Here is an 18,091-nt window from a genome sequence, read left to right as displayed (position 1 = left end):
TGTCTCATGTCCCAGGGACTGTTCCACTCCAAACTCTTCCTGCTTCTGTCTGACAGCAGGTTCCAGGGGCTTCTGCCTGCAGTTTCTGTTTCTAGGAAAACAAAGCTTAACAAGGCTATAACAATATTTGTACACATTACCAGCAGCATTATCTCAGTTCACTTTAACAGGGCTTAAAAGGGGCTTAAGGGAAGGCTCCTTCCCATAGGTAGATTTCAGCTCTTCAGCTCAATTCTCTCATAAAGACCCACAGAGCTTCTGTCTGAGAAATTAACACAGACCAACAGACAGGACTTCTGTCTGATAAATCAACCCATCAACAGAGGGAGTGCTGATATCACAAACATTCTTTCTATTAGGGCTCCCCACAAGCAAGTTCTCCTAGCCTGCTCACACTCACCTCTCTCTTAGCTCTGCTTCTCTCTCTACTCTCTCCAAGCAATCAATCAAAGACTCTTCATTCAATTAAAGGCACTTGATTAGCTAAAACTCAATCCAGAAAAGCCAAGTAAAAGTAATTCAATACTACACATTTTTTTCAAAGCTGCCAACTTTTCTTTGCTTCCTTGTAGGTTTTCTTTTGTTCTCTGCTGTGCACTCTTTGCACTTATTTTCTTTCCCTCCCTCCCCCTAAAATTAAGAGGATAAATATATAAACACAGATATCCACAAATATACACATATTACAATATACACTCATACACATATATGTAATGCAAACTATGCTTATTTCCAGTTGTCATCTATTTCTCTGAAGGTGGAAAGCATTTTGCTTCATAAATCCAAGTTTTTCCAAATCAACCAGCTTATTATTCCTATACCACAGCAATATTCTAATCCTATCTGAGAGATTGTCTATGGAAGTTTTCCCCCAATTTTCTGCATTCCTTCTATTCTTGGCAGCATAAGTTTTATTTGTACAAGAAAATCTTAATTTAAAACAATCAAAATTATCCATTTAACACTTCAAAAATGCTTTCATCTTATAGTATAAGGTCTGATACTATTCAATCTACTTCCTTTACATGTTTTCCCCTGGTTTCTTTGAAGTTTCGGACCTTTTATTCCTCCAAAGGAACTTTATTATTTTTTCTAACTCAGTAAGATAATTTTTTGATAAATAAATTGAGATGCTTTTCCCAGTCATTACCAAAAAGCTATTCATGCAAAGATACCACTCTCTTTAAGTTTGGCGGGGGACATCTTTCCATAGACCAGCAAGGACGCAATTAGGGAAGGATGACCATTAACAATAGAAAACTCACTCCCATGAGGAGAACATATTTAATTATTCCGTATATCCTTTTTTAGTGAAGGGAAAATAGTTTAAATATTGCCATTCTGGATCAGCCCATTGATTAGATAAGGCATGCTTTGCTTGAAAAATATGATGTTTTTAAACTAAAAATTTGCAGGAACTTCCTGATATGAGGGGCAGATCACAATATTAAAAATAGTGACATTACAAGGATTCTGAAAGAATGGGCCAAAGAACTAGGGAATTATATAATACCATTCACGATAAGGTCTAGGGAAACCATTATTGGTATTTTGTGAATTATGTATTAGATCCACAGACGACACCTTATATAATGACAGTAGGCAAACTAATCTACGTCCCTTTTTTTTAGAGGGTGGCCTTATATGTAAAATGAGTTTAATTCATTTTTAAGAGATCACTGGCAGTATATGTGTCCTTCCCCATTCCATAAATGAAATATTTGTAAAATTACTGTCTGGCATCTATTCTCCTGCAGTCTGACTCTTCGTGATGCTGTTTTCTTGGCAAAGATAACTTTTGACAGATGAGGAAACTGAGGCAATCAGAATGGACTCGCCCGGGGTCACACAGCTAGTGTTTGAGGCAGTATCTGAAGGCCCAGTGCTTCCTAATTACAGGCCCAGCGCTCTATCCACTGCGCCGCCTAGCTGCCCTGCCTGGCACCCAAATATAATAATATTTGCTCCTTCCCCTCCCCCATTAGATCGTAAGCTCCTTGAAGGCAACAGCTGTGTCATTTCTCATCTCTGACTCCCAAAAAGCTTAGCACCGAGTCTTGAACATTACGTGTGCCAGGAACTGTAAGTGAACCCAACTGAAGACGGAACAAAACGCCGTACGCCTCCGCTTCCCTTTGCCCCCTCTCCAGGCACTTCCGCCTCCGTCCATCCGGGAACTCTCAGCCCAGGCCCCTAGAGAAACAGAACGCGACCCAAGAGCGGCGCATGCGCTGACGTCGACGTTGACGCCGACGCCACAGTCGCTCCCAGCAGACACTGCAGAAGGAACGGCGCGCGCGGACTCGGCCGTGAGCTGTTTTCGTCACGTCTTAGTTCTGACCCTCCGGCCCTCCCCGTCGCCCCCGCGCCCCTAATTGCCCCGCTTCCCCCTGCTGTGTTCACGCAGACTTGTGTGAATCCCGCCTTGGATTCCGCCTCCCCCTCCCCGACTCCCTCAGCAGTAGAGGGGATAAAAGACGACGCGGCTGCCGCCGAGCCGAGCCGCCTTCGTTTCCTGGAGAGGAAAGGCAGAGGCCGGCCTGGCCTGAGGTGGGCCTGAGGTGAGGAGGGGATGGGTTTCCGAGGCGGTGCCTGGGTTGCGGGGCGTTTCCGTTCCTTCCCCCTCCATCCCGTGTGGGGCCTCGGTTACCTGGTCTGCTGCGGGAATGTAGCTTTACAGGCCCCAGAAGATGGGGGATAGTGCAGGACCTAATTACATTCTCCCCCCTCCCCCACCCCGGTCACCTTCCTGGGTGCTCTCTGAAAGAACTTGGAAGACTACTTTATAAATATCTTTTATGGTTGGTGGCTCAGAGCTGGGGGAGTACGTTCTGAATGAGGTCCAGGAGCTGAGAGCACAGCTTGGGGGATGGGGGGGGGTGTCTTTGTGTGTCTGTATCTGTTTGAACGCTTGGAAGCTGTGGAGAGGAGAACTGGAAGATCTCTGAGTGGGACTCTTATCTTTCTTGGAAAGAGAGATGTCTGAGGGAACAAGAGCTAGTTTGCATTGTTGGGGATGGAGAAAATTAAGGAGCCTTGGTTAGGGATATTATTGTAAAGTGAACCGAACTCTGGATTTAAAGTGGAAAGACCTGAATTCTAGTTGTCTGCCGTGAGAAGGAATGATTTGGCTTTAGTCTGATCTGTAAGAGGATTGGGCTAAATAATCTCCAACGTCCTTTTATCATTGCGTCCCTTTCAACTCTAATCTATGATTACAAAGTGATTTTTTTAGAGTTGAGCTAGATAATCCCCACGCTCCTTTGTCTCTGGGTCTTTCAGCCCTAAATTGATGATAAAAACTATGATTTTACCAGGATTAGGGATGATGAGGCTTAGAACTGTCTAGAGGATAATTGAAAATAACACTGGACCAAAATTCTGAAAGTTTGGTAATTTCCTTTTTAGCCGTTCTTTATCAAGATAAGCATTTTGCAAACTTTAAAGGCTGAGTAAAGTCTTTTTTTTTTTTTTTTTTTTTTGCTCTGATGAGGGAAGGACTTGGGAATGTAAGGGTAGCTTGTTGGTAGTAGGGCCATGGCAGGTTCTCTTGAACACGTGGAAGAATAATATTAGAAAAGAGTAGAAACCTAAGGGACCCTCATGGTGAAGGGAGGGAAAAGGAAGAGAAATTGTCTTTTTAGATAAGATGAGCAGGAGTGGGGCAAGGAATCTTATTTAGAGATACATAGGGGAGCAGTGGCTGCCTTATGGGGGGGCAGAATGGTGAAATTGACTTGAGTAGGTCCAGAGAGGGGAGTGTTCTATACTCCCTTCTCCCTGGTGGCAAAGTCAATGTGGCTCTTCTGTAGATGGAGCACTTGGCCTGCATTTAGGAGTTCAAATTAGCCTCAGATACTTACTAGTTGTGTAACCCATTCCTAAAGCACCCACCTCTAAGGGTTGTTGGGAGGATCGATTGAGGTAATATTTGTGAAGTACTTAGCATAGTGTCTAGCATGAAGTAGGAGCTGTAATGCTTATTTCCTCCCCTTTTGTTTACTACCAGGTGCTTCTGGTCACTTTCCAGCTTCTGCTATGGGTGACAGCGATGATGAGTATGACCGCAGGCGAAGGGACAAATTCCGAAGAGAACGAAGTGATTATGATCGTTCAAGGGAAAGAGATGAGAGACGGAGGGGAGATGACTGGAATGATCGGTAAAATAGTCCGATTCTTTTATATAAATATTTTCTTTATGAGTTTAATCATCAAAAACCTTTCAAACATATATATTAAGTGTATTTTATTATGTGCTTATTAAATGTATATTAAACCAAACTTTTCTTATGTATAGTTTGATTTTGTTTTTAAGTACGGTTAACAAATTAATGTTTTCTGAGGGATTGCCTGAAGTTTATTTTCTTACGTGTATTTTTTTCTGGTTTATTGATTTTCCTTCTTACGGGGGACATCCCAGTCACTTCCCATTAAATTTTCCCCAGATCTTTCTTGTAACATAAGCCTAGTCTAACAACTCGTTTGACATCTCTGAAAATGTATGTTCAGATCCAAACTTCTAGCTCATGACCAGGTCTCCAAAGTAATGATTGGTCACTGTAATGATCAGAATTCTAAAGACTTTTCATTGTTGTTTTCCTTTACAATGTTGTTATCATTGTTTCCCTGGTTGTTTACTTTTCCTCTCCATCTGATCATATAAGCCTTTCTGAGGTTTTTGGAATTTTCATACTCATTTTTTACTATGTGATAATATTCCATTACTTAGCTATACTTCATTCCTCACTTAATGTTTTCAGTTTTCTCCCATAAAACGTGGTGTTTTATATGTATGTGTGTGTGTGTGTGTGTGTATCTGTATGTATATATATATATACATATATATATGTTTTACATTTGGTCCTTTTTTTCAGTGTTCTCTTTGGGAGACTATGCCTTGTAGTGGTATGATTGGGGTCAAAAGGTGTGCCCATTTAATATTCTGAGTTATTTTACAGAACATTTAGACAAATTCACAGATCTAATAACAGATTCATCCACAACCCAACAAGAGGACACTCTCATTTTGTCATTTTTGTTTTGTCATCTTTGCTAATATAATGGGTATGTGGTGAAAAATCTGAGTTGTTTAAATTTATATTGCCCTTATTGTTTAAAATCATTATTTTGGTTTTCCCACCATACTCTCCTAAGGTTTTGTCCCATGTTTTAGATCTGAGCATATCTCTCAATGGGGTCAGGAGGAAGCATTGGGAATTCTGAGCATCACATGTACGTTACTGCTTGAGGTAGAGAGAATGCTGGACCTAAGGTCTGAACTCAGCTTTGCCAGACTACTGCTCTCTCTTTTGTCAGACCTGCTTTTTCTTTCCCCTTTCTCCTCCTACTTCTGCCCTCCTTTTCCCTTGTCTTTCCCCTTTTCTCTCCTACTTTCCTATAGGGTAAGTTTCCTATACCCAATTAAGTATATATGTTATTTCCTGTTTGAGCCCAGTATGATGAGAGTAAGGTTCAAGTAATGCTCATCCCACACTTTTCCTCAACAGTAATAGTTCTTTTGTGTCTCTTCATGTGTTATAATTTACCCCATTCTGCCTCCCCCTTCCTTTCACTCAGTACAATCTTCTGTCTTATCCTTTTTTTTTTAAACACATCATCAAAGTGAACTTATACTTGCACCCTCTATATATACTCCTTCTAACTGCCCTAATGGAACTTAAACTTACAAGTCTCATCTTCTCATGTGGGGATATATGTGGTTTAAACTTATTAAATAACTTAAGTTTTATTCTTTCCTGTTTACCTTTTTATGCTTGTATTTGAAAATCGATTTTTCTGTTCAGCTTTGGTCTTTTCATCAGGAATGTTTTAGCGTTCCCTATTTTATTGAATGTCCATTTCTTTCCCCTGAAAAATTATGCTCACTTTTACTGGGTAGTTGGTTCTTGGTTGTAATCCAAGCTCCTCTGCCTTCTGGAGTATTGTATGCCAAGCCTTCCAATCCTTTAGTGTAGAAGCTACTGAGTCCTGTGTAATCCCGACTGTGGCTCCTTGATATTTGAGTTGTTTTCTTCCTGGCTGCTTGCAGTATTTTCTTGACCTGAGAGTTCTAGAATTTGACTATAATATTCCTGGGAGTTTTCATTTTAGGCTCTTTTTCTGGAGGTGATCAGTGGATTCTTTCAATTACTATTTTACCTTCTGGTACTAGGATATCAGGGAAGCTTTGCTTTTTTTTGGTAATTTTTTATTTTAAGCTTAAATACAAAGTAAAAAGAGAAAAAACATTACCATGTACATCGCAGTACATAAAAGAGGATGCAATATAAAAGAACTCATTTCCATTTTAAGAAAACCTATATAATAAATACTACACATTGTTTTCTGAGCTGCCCAGCTTTTCTTTGCTTCCTTGTGGGTTTTCTCCCTGCTATGCACCTTTCATTTTATTTTTCTCCCCTCCCTCCCTTCTTTCTCCACCTCACCCTAAAGAAGACTACATTTAAATGTGGATATATGGATATACACAGATATCTATCTGTATACTTACACATATATGTAAGACTGTATGTACTATGCTTATTTCTACTTGTCACCTGTTTCTCTAAAGGTGGATAGCATCTTCATAAGTTCAAGTCTTTCCATCTTTTTCTAAGTCAACCAGCTCATCATTTCCTACGCCACAGCAGTATTCCAATTTCAATCATATCCTGTCTGAGAGATTGTCTATGAAAGATTCCACCTCCTCCACCATTTTCTGCATTTCTTCTATTCGTGGCTGCATAGATTATATTTATACAAAAAAATTTTAATTTAAAATAATCAAAGTTATCCATTTTATACTTCAGCAATACTCTCATATAGTTTAAAGTCTGATACTACTGAATCCGCTTTCTTTTATATCTTTTTTTTCCTGGTATCTTTGAAGTTCCTGACTTTTTGTTCTTCCAAATGAACTTTTATTTTTTTCTAACTCAGTAATTTTTTAGTTATTTAATTGGGATGGCATGAAATAGATTAGTTTAGATGAAATTGTCATTTTTTATTATATTGACTTTACCTACCCTTATACAGTAAGTATTACTTCAGTTATTTAGATCTGACTTTATTTGTATAAAACGTGTTTTGTGTTTATGTTCGTACAGTTCCTGTGTCTGTTTTGACAGGCATATTCTCAGGTATTTTATACTGTCTAGTTATTTTAAATGGTCTGAAACAATATTGCATAATGTTGCTGACACAGTATAGTTTCCCTGTTTTTCTTTTAATTAAATCTATTTTAGCTTTAACTTTGAGATCATCATTACTACCCCTGCTTTTTTTTTTAACATAATAAATTCTACTTCTGACCTTTATTTTAGCTTTGTGTGTATCTTTCATTTTTATTCTGTTTGCTGAAAGCAACATAATTTTGAATTCAGATTTTTAATTTATCCATTTCTATTTTATGAATAAATTGATTCAATTCCACTTGTGTATTTTCCCCCTCCCTATTTTTCCTCATTATACTTGTCATCCTATTTACCCTATCCCTCCTCACTCATCTACTTTACTTCTACTTGCTACCTTGCCTTCTTATTCCTTAACCTATCCACCCCTCCAAGAATTCCTCCCTTATCCTTTTCCCCCCACCTCTGCCCTATCCCCTTGGCCTCTTAATTTCTTTCTGAATTTAGAAGACTTTTATACCCTTCTAGATATATTTTGTCTCTTTCACCCATTTCTGATCAGTAAATTAACAACACTACCCACCTCCCCACTAGCTTCTTCTATGTCAGTTTTTACTTTTATGCCTCATTTGTATGAGATAATTACTTTTTATCTCCCCCTACACAGTTTTATTTTTTTAGAATCATCCCATCATCCTCAGCTCATCCAAACCTTTCTTTCAAACTATCCAAATAATAATCACAGTCATGAAAGAACTGATAATATTTTCACATATAAGAAGAAAACAGTTTGCTATTATTGAGTCCCTTATAATTGATCTTTAATCTTTACCTTATATTTCTCCTGGATATTAAATGTCAAAACTCCCTTAAGTTCTGCTGTTTTTGTCACAAATACCTGGAAGTCTTTCAGTTCATTAAATGTCCATTTTTTTCATTCAGCATTATTTATACTTAACTTTAGTGGGTAAGTTACCCTTCTGCTCTATGAAATACAGTATTTAAACAGTTCTTCATTGTAGTAGATCTTGTGTAATCTTATTGTAGTTCTGTGATATTTAAATTGTTTTTTCTTGTTGCTTCCAATATCGTCTCCTTAACCTGTAAGCTTTGAAATTTGCCTGTGATATTCCTGTGAATTTTCCTCCTGGGATTTCTTTCAGGTATTGATTGGTGGATTTTTTCTGTTTCTGCTTTGCCTTCTTGTTCTAGAACTTCAAGGCAATTTTCCTTGGTAATTTCTTGTAATATTGAATCAAGATTCTTTTTTTTTTAATCATAATTTTCAGATAGTCCAACTATTATTGTTTCTCCTCCATCTGTCCTCCAGGTCAGTTGTTTCTTTAGTGAGATGTTTCACATTCTCGTCTATTTAATTCCTTTGATAACATTTTATTATTTCTTGGTATATTAGAATGTCATTAACCTCCTTTTGCCTGATTTTAGTTTTCAAGAAATTCTTTTCTTAAGTTTTTGATTCTCTATTTCAAGTTGATTGACTTTCTTTTCATAATTTTCTTGCTTTTCTTGGATTGCTCTTATTTTTTTTCCTAATTTTTCCTTGATCTCTCTTATTTTTTAATGTATTTTAAAATTTCTTCTAAGAACTCTTTTTGTGTTTGGGACCATTTGACATTTTTCATTGAAAAGGGAGTGGGTTTTTTAGCTCCATTATCTTCCTTTGAATATGAACCCAGATTTTGTTCTTTCTCCTTTGCTTGCTCATTTTTATTTATTTTTGTTTTATTTTGCTTTTAGCAAGTTCTAGTCATCAAGTTCTAGTCCCAAGGAATGGGGAATGATGCTTCAAGTCTCAGGTCCTTCTTACTGTTATTTTCTAAGGTGTGTACCAGGGCTCAGTCTTAGCCTGTCCTTTCCATTCCTAAACCATCACAGCTAGACCCCCCCAGCTATACTGTCCTGCACATGGTCTTGCTCCCTGCAGTCCCTCTGGTGGTTGCAAATTACAGCTGTCCTCTCTGCCCTGGAACTGAAATCAGGGATTCTGCTCTCCTGCAAGTGCCCACAACCAGCATGATCTCCACCCCTCTGCTACTGAACTCACAGGTGAATCCTAGGTCCTTTTCCCCTGCAGCAGTAGTTCAGGACCAGCCCTGGGACATGCCTGGTAAGTATAGCTGTGTTTAGTGCTCCTCAAAAGTGGAAAGTCCTTCAGTCTTCTCCTTCTCAGCCTTCAGATCCCACCCCATTGTCTGTGAGATGAAAGTTTCTGAGGCTGGGGCAGCCTCCCAACCTCAGCTGCCCCCAGGGCAGAGTTGGCTTGGAGGTCTTTGCATTTCACTCAGGCCTAACCTCTGCTCCTGGAGGTCAGATCTTTCCTAGGGTCTTCCTAGGTTATCTTAGGAGAACATCTGCTTTACCTTGATTTTTGTTTATTTCCACTGCTCTGCATTTCCTCTGAGATGTTCTGTCTGTCTTTTTTTTTTGTTTTCTTTTTATTTTATTTGTTTTCAGTGTTCTACAATCACTTCCATATAACTTAGATTCCGCCCCCCCCCCCCAGACGGCCTACAATTTTTTGTAGGTTTTACACATACATTCCTATTAAATACATTTTCACCTTAGTCATGTTGCATAGAAAAATTAAAATGAATGAGAGAAATCATAAAACAAACCGAAACGTAATACAAAAGAAAATGATCTGCTACATTCTGCGATTGAATTTCACAGTTTTTTCTCTGAATGTGGAAGGCATTTTGCCTTAAGAGACCATGGGGAATTTTTTAAGTCCTTGCATTGCAACGAAGTACTAAGTCTACCAGAAAAAATCTTCGCACACTGTGGTTGTTGCTGTGTACAAAGTTCTCCTAAGTCTTTCCAGGCCTCTTTGAAGTCTTCCTGTTGATCATTTCTTACAGCACAATAATATTCTATTACATTCTTATACCACAATTTATTCAGACATTCCACAGTTGACGGGCATCCCCTTGATTTCTAGTTTTTGGCCGCCACAAAGAGAGCTGCTATAAATATTTTTGTACTTGTGGGACCCTTGCCTATTTTTATGATCTCTTGGGGATACAGTCCTAGAAGTGGTATTGCTGGGTCAAAGGGTATGCACATTTTTGTAGCCCTCTGGGCATGGTTCCAAATTGCTCTGCAGAATGGTTGGATGAGCTCACAGCTCCACCAACAATGAATTAGCGTTCCAATTCTCCCACATCTCCAGCATTTATCATCATCCTGTTTTGTCATGTTAGCTAATCTGATAGGTGTGATGTGGTATCTCATACTTGTTTTGATTTGCATCTCACTAATCAATAGTAATTTAGAGCATTTTTTCATATGACTATAGATAGCTTTAATTTCTTCCTCTGAAAACTGCCTGTTTATATCCTTTGACCATTTATCGGTTGGTGAATGACTTGTATTCTTGTACATTTGACTCAGTTCTCTGTATATTTTAGAAATGAGGACTTTATCACAGATACTAGTTCCAAAAATTCTTTCCCAGTTTTCTGTTTCCCTCCTAATCTTGGTTGCATTGGGTTTGTTTGTGCAAAAACTTTTCAATTAAATGTAATCAAAATTATCCATTTTGCACTTCATAATGTTTTCTGTTTCTTGTTTAGTCAAAAATTCTTCCCTTCTCCATAAATCTGATAAATACACTATTCCTTGCTCCACTAATTTGTTTATGGTATCAATCTTTATACCTAGATCATGTACCCATTTGGACTTTATTCTTGTGTAAGGTGTCAGGCATTGATTGGCCTGTGCCTAGTTTCCACCACACTGTTATCCAGTTTTCCCAGCAATTTTTGTTGAACAGTGAGTTCTTATCCCAGAAGCTGAGATCCTTGGGTTTGTCAAACAGTAGATTGCTGTATTCATTGACTACTGTGTCTTGAGTACCTAGCATATTCCATTGGTCTACCCCTCTGTTTCTTAGCCAGTACCAAGTGGTTTTGATAATTGCTGCTGTATAATACAATTTGAGATCTGGTAGAGCTAGGCCACCTTCCCTAGCATTTCTTTTCATTAGTTCCCTTGATATCCTGGACCTTTTGTTCTTCCAGATGAATTTTGATTTTATTTTTTCTAGTTATACAAAATAATTCTCTGATAGTCTGTCTTTTTTTGTGGAAAAAATTTGGAGAGCTAAAAGTTTTCTGACCTATTCCACTATCTTCCCAGAATCTTCTCCGATAATTTCTTGAAAGATGCTGTGGAGCCTTTTTTGTTTGTTTCTATGGCTCAGCTAGTTCAATAATTCTTTAATGATCTCTTCTGGATCTATTTTCCAGGTCAGTTGTTTTGCAAATGAGTTATTTTACATTTTCTTCTATTTTCTTATTTTTTTTTAATTTTGTTTGAGCTTATCTTATAGAGACAGCTTCCACTTGCCGTGTTCTAGTTTTTAAGGAATTAATTTGCTTTTGTACCTCCTTTTTCATTTAGCCAATTCTACTTTTTAAGGAGTTGTTTTCTTCAGTGGATTTTTCTACCTCCTTTTCACTTGACCAGTTCTCCTTTTTAAAGTTTCCTTTTTCCATTTTTTTTTTGTGCTTCTTTTTGCAAGTTGTTCACTCTCATTTCTTTTCTCAGTTTTTCTTCTACCTCCCTTATTTGATTTTTAAAATCCTTTCTGAGCTCTTTCAAGAGGACTTTTTCAGCCTGAGACCAATTTCTATTTTTTTTTCCCCTCAGGCTTCACTTGAAGGCAGTTTGACATTGTTGATTTCTTCTGAGTTTGTGATTTGATCTTCCTTGTCACTGTAGTAGCTTTCTATGATCAGGGATTTGGGGGGAGGGTGGCTAATTTTCCAGTCTATTTTGTGACTTAAATTTGACTCTGCTCTAACATTCAGAGTACAGTGTCTAAACTTTTTGTGCTGATGTCCCTGGGCCTGCCAAACCTGATCACTAGCCTGGTTTGCTGGGGCCGGAGACCTTACAGCTGGCCCAGTGTGCCATTGGCCTGTTGATCTAGGATCCCAGAGTCTCAGTTGTTGATCTTTGCTGGAGTTGGGACCTCCAACTGACTTGCAAGGACACTGCTTGTGCTGGATTGTACTCTGCTTTTACCCACATGATACAGACCTTTCCTGCAGCTCCTCTAAGTTATCTTGAGTTGGAAAATTGTTTTACCCTGTTGGTTTTGGGGTTATATTGCTCCAGAATTTGTTTTGAGATGTGATTTAGTTATTTAGAGGGAAATTGGGGAGAGCTCAACTTCCTGTCTTTTCTCTGCCATCAGCCTTCTCAATCATGTTTTTAAAAAAATTGTTTTAAATTATGTTTCCCAATGTGTATTGAATAACACTAATAGAAAACAAACTCCTCACAACATTCATAGTACAGAATGCAAATTTCTACATTGGCCACATCCAAAAATGCAGGTCACGTTTTGAATTTTAAGTCCATCACTCCTCTGGCAGGAGATGTACATAGCATGTTTCATCTTCATTTCTCTGGACCTGTTTATTGTTATATTTGATCAGAGTTTTAAAGTCTTGAAGTTCTTCTCTATACTCTTGTCAAAATTGTTCTCCTACTTCTCCTTTCACTGAGAGCGATTTCATTGAGGTCTTCCCAGTTTCCCTTGAAAATGTTCATTTTTCATTTCTTATGGCACAGTAGTATTCCATCATATTTGTATACTACAATTTGTTTAATCACTTCCCTACTGGTGGGCATTCATTCCCTTAGTTTCAACTTTTTGGCTACTGTGAAAAGAGGGGTTATATTTTGTGTATTTGGATCTTTTTCCTCTTTCTTTGATTTCTTTGGAGTATAGTCTATATATAGTATGGTACTATTCATGGGTCAAAGGATATTTGCAGCGTAGCAGTGTTTTGAAGATAGTTCCAAATTGCTTTCAGGAATGCCTGGACAAATTCGTAGCTCCACCAATAGTACATTAATACGCTGTTTTCCTACAACCCTTTCATTATTTGTCATTTTACTCATTTGTCATTGTCAATCTGATGACTGTGAGTAGCTTTAATATGCATTTCTCTAATTGTTAATGATTTAGAGCATTTTTTTATATGATTGTTGATAGCTTGACATTTTTTCCTTTGAAAACTGCCAGTTATTATTCTTTGACCATTTTATCTGTTTGCTAAATGACGCGTAGTCTTATGAATTTGGGTCAGTTTCTTATACATCCTGAATATGAGTTCTTTATTGGAGAAATTTCAAGGATTTTTTTCCCCCAATTACCTATTTCCTTTCTAATTTTAACTGCATTAGATTTGTGCGAAAACTTCTTGATTTTATATAACCCAAGTTGTCATTTTTATCTTCTGTTATCTATCCTTTGTTTGGTCACGAGCTCTTCCCTGAAAGGCATTCTTCCTTGCTTCTCCAGTTTGCTGATGATATCATCTTTTGTATCTGAGTCATGGTACATGGTGTCATGTTTGTCGTTACTCCTTTTCTGTCAGACTAGTTCCAGCTTTCTCACCATTTTTTGTCACCTAGTGAATCTCTTCACACACACACACACACACACACACACACACACACACACGCCAGGTAAATAGAGGTTTTGAGTTTATTAAACATCATGTTGCTGTCTTTGCTTCTTTAAGTTTGTGCAACTGTTCTGTTCTACTGATTGACTATTTTTTTTAACCAGTAGCAAGTCATTTTAATAATTACTACTTTGTAATATAGTTTTTGAAATCTGGTATTTATAGACCCCCATCCTTCCCACTTTTTTTCATTATTACTCTTGAGATTCTCAATCTTTTGTTCTATATGAACTTTGTTATTTTTTTCTAGCCCTATAAAATATACTTTTGGGAGCTTGATTGGTATAGCACTGAATAAATAATTTAGGCAATATGGTCATTTTATTATATTGACTTGATCTCCTTATAAACAGTTAATATTTCTGCTGTTATTTAGGTCTATATTTCAGCAAAGAGTGTTTATACTTTCTAATTACTTTGAATAGAATTTCTTTCTACTGCTGAATTTTGTTAGGTTTTATTTTGTTAGATAAAGATGCTGAAGGTTTATATGTATTTCTTTTATATCTTGAAACTTTTCTGAGTTTTTTAATTGTTTTAATTAACTTTTTGGTTGACTTGTTGAGGTTATTCTAAGTAAATCATCATATCACTTGTAAAAAGAAAGTTAATTTTGTTTCCTTTTTTGTTAATGCTTATTCCCTTGATTTTTCTTGTCTTATTGCTGTAGTTTATTTGACATCATGTGATTTTTATTATTTGTATTATAAATATGATTTCTTGTATTTATGGTCTTTATATTGAATCAGTCCTGCATTTTTTGTTTAAATTCATCCTGATTATAGGGTATAATCTTTCTAATGCTGTTTTATGTTTGTAATATGTTAGCCAAGATTGTATTTAAAATTTTTACATCATTCATTAGGAATATTGGTATACAATTCCTTTTATTCTCTTTGTCTTTCCCTGGTTTAAGTATCAAAACCCCTGTTTGTATTATAGATAGAGATTTAGAAGGATGCCTTCTTATTATTGCAAGTTGTATAATAGTGGAATTGTTCTTTGAATACTTGATAAAACTTATTTGTTTTTCCATCTAGTTCTGAGTTCTTTTCCCCTTCCCACCCTTGAGAGTTCAGCTTAGGGCTTGTTCAATTTCTTTTTCTAATATTGAGTTATTGTTTATTTAAGTGGTTTAATTTCTTTCTTTTTGTTGTTAAACTAGGCATTTCATATTTTTGTAAATTTCCTCTAAATTCTATTTTATTAACATATAATTAGGCATAATAGTTCATAATAATTTCCTTTATTTCCTCTTCAGTTGATGCTAATTCTTTTTCACTTTTGATACAGTTGGGTTTTTTTTCAAATTAGCTGTTTAGTTTAAAAAACAACTTGTAGTTTAATCATCAGTTCAATGATCCTTTAAATTTTTCATTTTATTGATCTCCTTAGTTTTCAGAATTCCTACTTTTTTACTTAGTTGAGAGTTTTGATTTGTTCCGCTTTTTTATGTTGCATACTCAATTCTTTGATTTATTTTTTCTCCTTTTTGTTAATGAAATTAGAGACAAATTTTCCTCCAAGAATTGCTTTAGCTACATCCTTTAAGTTTAGTAAGTGGTCTCATTGTCATTTTCTTTGATAAATTTTCTGTTTCTAAAATTATAGTTCTTTGATCTACCAATTCTCTAGAATTGTTATTTAGTTTCTAATTACTTTCAATTCTTTTCTTGAGGGTCTTTATGGGATAAAATTGTATTGAATTGTGATCAGTAAATTGTTTAGTGTTCATGCTTTTCTACATTTTCTGGTGAGGTCATGATCAATTTTTGTAAAGGTATAATAATGTATAGCTGAGAAGTATGTCAATTCCTTTTTCTTCTCATTTAGTAAGCACTAGAAAAGTATGAGCTCTGATTTTTCAAAAATTCTATTCATGTCGTTAACATTTCATTTTTATCTTTTGGTTAGATTTTTCTTTACTATTATAGTTGTACTTTCTCCAGTTCAATTAACTTTTCCTTTCAACATGCTATGTTATGTTATTGGGTGGGTGGGTGGGGGGCTGTGTGTGTAAAGTAATGGCATTATCTATGGTGCCTTTGAGTATAATGTAACTTCTCTTCTTTGACCTTCTCTATATTTATTGTAGCCTTATCAAGAGTCATGATTGTTACCCTTGCTTTTTTGAGTTCTTCTGAATCATCATGGATTTTGCTCTGGCATTTAATTTTAATACTATATGAATGCTTTGGGTGTCTTTCTTGTAATCAGCATATTGTTGGATTCTGTTTTCTAATCCATTCTGCTATGTTCACTATTTTCAACCATTTTATGACTGAGTTCATCTCATTCACAATTGTTAATTGTGTGTTTTCTTCCATCCTAGCTAGTCCCCTTTACTTTTTCTTTTCTTTGTTTCCTCCCTCTATTAATTAAGAGGAAGAGGGTGATAAAAGAAAATTGAGTGTGTTTAGCAGCATTTTTAGGTTTGGTACAATTGGCCCCGTGCTCTCCAGCCCCTCGTTCCTTCCCTTATCCAGAGCCCAATCACAAGTTCTTATCCTTTCTTTTTAGTCTCTCTTCTAAGTTTACTCTCTGGTTAGGTCCCAAGCACCCCTACCTTCAAGACTAATCACTCTCTTAAAAGGCCCTCCCTTTTATTGCTCCCTGTCCCATTTCCCTCCTGCTTTCCTTTTTAATTAAATGTATTTCTGTACCCAACTGTGTGTGTATTCTTCCTTCCTGAATGAGTTAAGATAAGAATGAGGTTCAGTGTCACATACTTCCCTCCATTTCTACTCATTTATATAACCTTCAGTAGAAGACCAGATTATGTGAGTTAATTTCTTTACCTTGCTCTCTGGCTTATTAGACTCCATCTCCCCATATTAGAATATATTTTACTCTTGTTTAGTCCCTTATGATTTCTTGCTCATGTTTACTTTTTTGTTTTTATTGAAAATGTTGCAGTAAGATGTTTTACAATGAAATTTTCAAAAAGATGTTTCATTCTTTATATTTCACAGTTTCTACTAGCTCTGGTCTTTTCTTCAGGAATACTTAGAAATCTTGTTACATTAAAGACCTCCCTCTCTACCCCTCCCACCCAGGAGTATACTTGTTTTTGATAGGTAAATTACTCTCGGTTGTAAGTTTCTATCTTTTCCCTTCTGGAATATCCTATTCCAAGCTCTCCACTTCTTTATGTAGTGGCACCTAAATCTTGTGTGATCTAGAAGACCATAGTTCTCTAGTATTTGACTTCTTTCTTTCTGGATACTTGCAGTATTTTTTTTTCTTTGACAGGAATTTGGCTGTAATATTCCTGTAAGTTTTTATTTTGGCAGTTCAAGAAATGATTAGTGAATTCTTTGTGCTTCCACTTTGTCTTCTGGCTCTAAAAAATGGCAGTTTTGTCTTATGTTTTCTTAAAGTATGATGTCTAGACTTTTTTGGGTTGTGTGTCCAGTGATTGCTAAATTTTTTTCTTCTTGATCTGTTTTCATGGTTAATTTTTGCTATGAATATGAAATACCTTACATTTTCTAATTTTTTAAAAATCTTTTGCCTTTGTTTTGATATTTCTTGTTCTGTGGAGTCCTCTATTTAAGTTTCTTTTCATTTCAGGGCAGGTAGGTAATGCAACTAGAGTGCTAGGCTTAGGGTCAGGAAGCTGAGTTCACATCTGGCTTTAGCACTAGCTGTGTGACTCTGGGTAAGTCACTTAACCTTGTTTGCCTCAGTTTCCCTCTTTACAAAATGACAGAAGAAGGAAATAGCAAACCACTTAAGTATCTTTGTCAAGAAAATAGCAGAAGGGATCTCAAAGAGTTACACACAACTAAAGAACAATTGGGGCTTCCAGTAGAGTTCCTGGAGACAGCATTTGCTAAGGACCAGCCTTGGGAAGTAGAGAGGTTTCTCAGTGGAAAATTGTCCAAAAAGTGATGAATCCAATCGGTGAAATATCAAAAGCACAATTATGCTAGAGCTGGACTCTTGGCTTCTGGTGGGAATGTCTGAACTGAGTTTATCTTCTTTTGGGTCTTGCTGCTGCTTTCTTGAGATATTGTGTTGTTTGGTTATTCCATGATCTCAGGGACAGCTCAACTTGGAAGATTTCAGTGTTCCCCAAGCCATCTGATCCTGGGCAAAGTCTGACACTTCCTTACTGGTTTTGAGTCCTACAAATTCCTGATCTGGGTTTGTGTTTCCATATGGAGTTCCAGTAGAATATTACTAGATTCAGCCACTATCAGACATCTAGAAAGCTCTGCAGATTCAGTGACAGAACTGAAAGCTCCCCTGGGTTTCCTACCTTTGTTATCCTACCAACAGGCTTTCCCACTGGGCTGAAGGCTTATGATTTTTGTTTGATTTGTGTCTTCCTACTTTTCTGAAGTTCTTCTCTAATTTTTTTTTTTGTTTAATCTTTAAGATTTCCTAAGTAAATCATATAAATTGCCAGTAGAAATGATTTTGTCTACGCTTATTTTCCCAGTTTCTTTTTCT

General features: G+C 36.7%; 1 protein-coding gene across 8 annotated transcripts in view; it reads left to right on the top strand.

Annotated features, from left to right (window-relative positions):
* The first annotated feature begins 2,168 nt into the window (after nt 1-2,168).
* SRRT (serrate, RNA effector molecule) overlaps nt 2,169-18,091 on the top strand; it is a 30,735-nt gene continuing 14,812 nt past the window's right edge. For 4 of the 8 annotated variants that reach the window (XM_072641357.1, XM_072641354.1, XM_072641356.1 and 1 more), the window contains exons 1-2: nt 2,169-2,561; nt 4,010-4,160. In XM_072641357.1, the coding sequence (XP_072497458.1) occupies nt 4,039-4,160 (122 nt within the window). In that variant the 5' untranslated portion in view covers nt 2,169-2,561; nt 4,010-4,038. The remainder of the gene's footprint in view (nt 2,562-4,009; nt 4,161-18,091) is intronic. The other 4 variants (XM_072641351.1, XM_072641355.1, XM_072641352.1 and 1 more) reach the window with 1 other exon arrangement.

Source organism: Notamacropus eugenii, chromosome 2 (genome assembly GCF_028372415.1).
Source record: "Notamacropus eugenii isolate mMacEug1 chromosome 2, mMacEug1.pri_v2, whole genome shotgun sequence".
NCBI classification, from domain to species: domain Eukaryota; kingdom Metazoa; phylum Chordata; class Mammalia; order Diprotodontia; family Macropodidae; genus Notamacropus; species Notamacropus eugenii.
The sequence above is the reverse complement of the archived record's forward strand: the minus strand, read 5'-3'. Positions and strand labels throughout refer to the sequence as shown.